We start from the raw sequence: 6000 nt of genomic DNA, 5'->3' as shown, positions 1-6000 counted from the left end.
ATCAGAGCCTTGGTGGTCCGTAGTTGCTCCCTCATACTGGAGCTCTCAGATATTTACGCAGGTGAGCACGTGCAGAGAGGCTCAATCACAGGCCAGCCCCAATCTGCTAATCCCGCCCATCTCCCCCTGACCAATCCTGTCCTGTGGGATGTTACTAGTGGATATCCCCACTAGGAGAAATAGAAGTAAATATATCTCGGGGGCCAGCCCTATTTACTGTATGGACCTTGATATGGAAAACATTTGTATGGATGTGCTTGAATGTACACACCTCACTGCCCATTCAGACTACTGGGACAGAAGACATACCAATACATATAACCAATGCGCACCAGGCATCCCCTTACCAGGCCAACGCCGTTCCTCTTCCACAACAGTAGATCAGTAGCCAAGCAAGACACTCAAAACACCCCCCTTTCCTATTGTCCATAGGAGTGCGCTGACACACACGCCATCAAAAAACGAACAAGGAAGTGAATGCGTTCCAGCCCTCACTATGGATGGGCGGAAAAGTCACTTTCACTAGTGCGCATGTGCACAGCACGCGGCGGAAGAGCGGGTGTATATGCGTTCCACCTGCTACTTCCGGTTCGTCCGGAGCGTCTTCTGTTGCACATATTATATAGATGGGCGTACAGGTTGTTTAATATTGAGTGGGGGAATAGGGCTGCAACTGTACTATGCAGAGATGACCATCCCTATAAGGCCAAACGGGTAGATACTGGCGCATAGTTACCTATACCCCGTCGCCCCCCCCTAGTGATCAGAAATAGAAAGTGTCCAGCAGATTTGGGGAAGCCTGTACACAGTGACCCTGTGACCCCCTCTACACGTACTCGCATGCACAAAGCCCCTGAATGCATGCGGTGTTAGACACACATATATATACATCCACTATAGAAACATACATTGCTGTCCGATAATTTTAGTGAGGTCTAAAATTACATTACATTAAATGGCATTACATTACATTAAATGGCCCCATTTGTACTAGTCTACTGTGACTAGACAAAAAGTAATATTAAAATTGACAATTTTCAGTATTGCCATACAGCAAAAATAGATCTATGCAAATTCAGATACAAATTTTAAATATAAAGCAGATATAGAATTTAATTTAAAATCCATTGTGTATTGATATAAAACACATATAGATCTATGTGTATCCACATATATCTATAGCGATACGTGCACATTTACACGACACACATAAAACCGTAATTTGGTAAAATAATATAAAATGCTATAAAGGTGTGTGAGAAGATTACACATATATGGATCCATAAGTATTCAATGTAACGCTAACAAACCCAGAATCACTGCATGCCAGAGCCGCATACCCCGCTCATAATAGCCGAGGCATCAAGGCCCTGCAGGGAGACCACTGACCAACTATATATAGCCAATGAGGCACAATGAAAAAATTAGATTGTTACAACCTCCCTCCACATTAATCTACATATACGATTTCCCTTACTAGAGGGGATAGTCTCCAAGCGATGGCCCCCTAAGACTAACTGGTAGGTGACCCCACCCTGCCCAGCATGACGGGGTATCGGCCACCAGGCCCAACGTGAGAAACTCCCCCCTAAACTGGTGGAGTGTAGCCATGGCCCAGAAAGCATGGCAAGCTCATACAAGATCAACCAGGAGCAATGGCTAAACCCCATCAGCAAGTACTCCTTCTTACTCTTCATGATTTATAATATGTTGTGTAGCTCTATCTCCTCGTTTAAGGTAAAAATCCAGAAGGCCTCTCTTGCAAAGGATTTGTTGTTTTTTGCCACTATCCAGAGTACTTAGAATAGCGTCTATACCGTCCACTTTACTATCGTGGACTTCCCTAAAGTGTCTAGGCACTGAACTTTTGTCCTTTTCTTTTCGAATGCTACTCCTGTGCTCATTCATTCTGGTCCTCATTTGTCGTGAAGTTCGACCTATATACAGGAGACCACACGGGCATAGGATGCCATATATGACATGGGCAATGCCACAGTTAATAAATTGTTTTATCCTGTAGCTTCTTCCATCTACCCCAGTTACAGCTTTTTTTCTGTGGCACATGTGTATGCAATTCCCGCAGTTGCTCGCTCCACATCTATAACTACCCATTCAATTTCATTTTTGAACATCTATCCACCTATAGCATAAATGAATAATTAATAAAATAAAAATGTGGTTTTGTACTACTCCTTGTTTGCTTGAATGAAAATGTATGGAACATGACAAAATAAAAAGCTGGCAGCTTGATACCTGCTGATTGAACTGTACTGTACCTGCCCCACTGGCTGATTGTCAGGAACGCATTAATGCATCACATTTGGTGAAGATTTTTTTTTGTGTTGAGCTGTTATTCTTCACGGGGCAGTTTTTTTTATTATATATTCTGTATTGGTGATTACAAGTATCAGATAAGTATTTAAAAAAAAAAAAATGTTGGTAGTTTTCCATTTAAATCCATTCCAAGTATTTGCTGCTAAATGTTCTAGGTAAATAAGAAAAGTCATGTAAAAAAATTTTTTTTGTCTTCGCATCTTTTTTTTTTTTTTTTTTTTAGTAATTGCTCTGGCTTCTGGTCCAGAATTGGGTCAGTTGACGTTTTTGGGTCTGGTGGGGATAATTGACCCTCCGCGAACAGGTGTGAAGGAAGCGATCACTACACTCATACGCTCTGGAGTTGCCATTAAGATGATCACTGGAGATTCCCAGGAAACAGCTGTGGCCATAGGTAAGCAAATATACCTTGTAATATCTTGCTTCATTTTCCCCTTCCAGCAGGAATTGATAGCTGTACTATAATTACACAGAAGTAATTAAACACTTGGGCATTTTCATGCATTAGTTTAATTGCAGTCATAGGTGTCCTCTTAGCTGTAATAATGTTGTAGATGTCTGGCAATTTCATTGCGACTCCTTTCCTTCCAAGCATGCACAATGCATATTAAGTTGTGAAGATCACATTAAGGGGAATCATTTACTGGAAGCTCTTCTTATACTGAGTGCTTTTACATGACTGCACTTGCCAAGGTCAATTAGTCTCTTTGAATGCGTACAGAAAAATGAACCAGGTGCCTGATAACTCTGATAGCTTATTTAACAAAGCAATTTATGATGCACGCTGATATCACTTTTTTGAGCCAAGTATTCCTCTTTAAACCTTCAGTACAGTCTGTGAATAAAATGATGGTCAAAAAGCCAAACTAAAACGTGCCTTATGTCTTGTCCTACTATGTTTGAATGAAACTGGCTGCTAAAATGTATACACACATACAAAAATATATGCATACAAATTTTGTTAGTTGATTAATATAAACGTCAAAGGGTAACTAAGTCATGATTGAATTATTCAATCGCATTAGGTGCTTACCATTAGCTTCCGGACACTTTTTTGATAAACTACTGGATGAGCAACATTGGCTAGAGTATCCACAGGAATTGCTCTGCATGAGGTTTCAATTTCTTCCCGTGGTGCAGTCAGTGTATGTGAATTTCTACGGTACACCACATCCTTTACTGTTCCCCACAGATAGAAATCGATGGGTGTTAAGTCTGGGGAAAGTAGAGGGAATGTCATTGAGATGGGCTCTCACTTCTCGGTGGTAGTGAGATGGTGCGCCATCTTGCTGAAAGCAAAGTTGGCCTGTACCTAGGGTTGCCAACTCATCCCTTTTAAAACAGAACACATATTAATTACACAGGTTCTGTGGCTGATTAAGGAGGTAATTAAACTCACTTGGTGCCTTATTTGCATTAAATTAGCCTCAGAACCTGTGTAATTAATATGTGTTCTGTTTTAAAGGGATGAGTTGGCAACCCTACCTGTACCTTTAGCAGAGAAACTGCCCCAAAGCATAATGTTTCCACCTTCGTGCTTGACTGTAGGGATGGTGTTCTTGGGGTCATAGGCAGCATTTTGTTTTCCTCCAAACATGGCAGTCGAATGCCAAAGAGGTCAATGTTGGTCTCATCTGACTTCTCTTAATCATTTAGATATTCATCAATAAACTTGGACCTGTAGATGTACCTTCTTGAGGAGGGGGACTTTGCAGGTGCAGCAGGATTTCAATCTATGGCGGCGTATTGTTACCAATGGTTTGTTTTTTGACTTTGGTCCCAACTGCCTTGAAACCATTCATAAACTCCTCCTGTGTAGTTCTGGGCTTATCCCTCACTTTTCTCATCATCATCCTTGCCCCATGAGGCAAAATCCTGCATAGATCTCCAGACCGAGAACAATTGATGGTGGTTTTGTATTTCTTCCATTTGCGATTACTTGCTCCAAACCGTTGTCTTCTCACCAAGCTTCTCTTGTAGCCCATTCCAGCCTTGTGCAGGTCTACAATCTTGTCCCTGACGTCCTTTGACAGCTCTTTGGTCTTGCCCATGATAGTGATCTTTGAATGGAGGAAAGAGATTCTGTGGACAGGTCTATTTTTATACACCTAACAAGTTGTCATTCGGACATTGACAGGACTAATCTGTGCACTACATAAGCACATACTGTAGCCAGTCTGTGGGAGGCAGAATTATTGTTTGTTGGTAGCGGAGCAAATGCTTATTTTACTCACTGAACTGCAACTTAATTTATAACATTTGTGCCATGTTTTTTATCTGGATTTTTGGTTGACATATTAGGATGAAAATGAATGGATTTCCCCATCCACACATTTGAAGTGGAAGAAGGAATCCTCCCTGCTGCTCTGTTTTTCCAACAGTCCCAATTGAGATAAGCAAATTGTTAGATCAACAACTTTGGAAGGGCAGCATGTGGCCAGTCCATAGATGGATCAAAATTCAGCTGTCTCTGCTGAACTGGCAGTATTTCTACAGCCGGCTTAAGGGGTTGCTGGATGGAAGCGGTTTCCATGGTTTACTGTTATCCTACAAAGTTAGAAAAATTATACGGATGCTAATAGGCAACATAATACTTGTGCTGGCCCTTCATTCATGTATTTACATTATTATGATTACTATGTCTCTAGAATGTGTAGTAAAGAAAGCACAAAGACTGCATTAGTGAACATTGTTTTTCTTTGTTGCAGCTAGCCGTCTGGGCTTCTACTCCAATGGCTTGCAGTCTCTGTCTGGAGAAGAGGTAGATGCAATGGACATTCAGCAGCTTTCTCAGATAGTACCAAAGGTTGGTAAATGTCCGCTTTACATTCAATTATTTCTTCAGGGCTCTGTCGTACTGGTGGCCGAGCTGTGGCCACAGTGTCTTGATTTACAGCCATTGCAATTTTAATTCGGACTGCAGAGTATGACAGGCGGCGGTGCCTGTCTAACTTGCCCAATAAGATAAATGGGGACCCAATGCTATTGTGGACCAAACAATTACCTCACTGTTGCGGTGCAGTCACACAATGTAAAATTGCCATTCAGCAATTAATAAAAAAGTCATCAGGAGGCAGTAATGGCGCCTTCTGGGTGCCTGCCAGCTGCTGCTATACTCTGGATCGCTTTTCAGAGGGCAGTAAGCATTATCGCTTGTTTATAAGAGCAATATAACACAAATACAATTTGTTGATTTGCACTATCCAGTATCTTCTGTCAGTATTTTGTCACAAAGTGTATGACAAATTGTACAATGGCTGTGGCGGTACGGGGATATTTTGACATATTTAACCACATTTGACAAATCTAATGCACTTCTTGTTTTTCATACTTCCGGTAAGTCACATTTAATATTTCATTATAATATTTTATATGCCACTTTATCGGTTCATACAGTAAAATTTGTAATGATATACAGACTGAGCATGACTCAATGCTAAGTGATCTCAATGTAAAATCTGCTTTTTTTTTATTTTTTTTTTAATAGGTGTCTGTTTTCTTCAGAGCCAGTCCAAGGCACAAGTTAAAAATTGTAAAGGTATGTAATGGCCTTCAGTATCAATAGTAACTGCAGAAGAGTATACAAACTTTGTCCCTTATTAACTTCTCTTCTACACAGGTAATCATTTTTAAGTCTTGCAGAAGTCTTGCAGAGTCCTTGAAGGG

At 40.9% G+C, this 6000-nt stretch overlaps 1 protein-coding gene across 4 annotated transcripts in view; it reads left to right on the top strand.

Moving 5' to 3' along the window:
* ATP2C1 (ATPase secretory pathway Ca2+ transporting 1) overlaps positions 1–6000 on the top strand; it is a 144840-nt gene that overhangs the window by 119233 nt on the left and 19607 nt on the right. For all 4 annotated transcript variants that reach the window (XM_040353044.1, XM_040353046.1, XM_040353043.1 and 1 more), the window contains 3 exons: positions 2558–2728; positions 5043–5140; positions 5822–5872. In XM_040353044.1, the coding sequence (XP_040208978.1) occupies positions 2558–2728; positions 5043–5140; positions 5822–5872 (320 nt within the window). The remainder of the gene's footprint in view (positions 1–2557; positions 2729–5042; positions 5141–5821; positions 5873–6000) is intronic.

This window comes from Rana temporaria, chromosome 5, assembly GCF_905171775.1.
Source record: "Rana temporaria chromosome 5, aRanTem1.1, whole genome shotgun sequence".
Classification (NCBI taxonomy): Eukaryota; Metazoa; Chordata; class Amphibia; order Anura; family Ranidae; genus Rana; species Rana temporaria.
The sequence above is the reverse complement of the archived record's forward strand: the minus strand, read 5'-3'. Positions and strand labels throughout refer to the sequence as shown.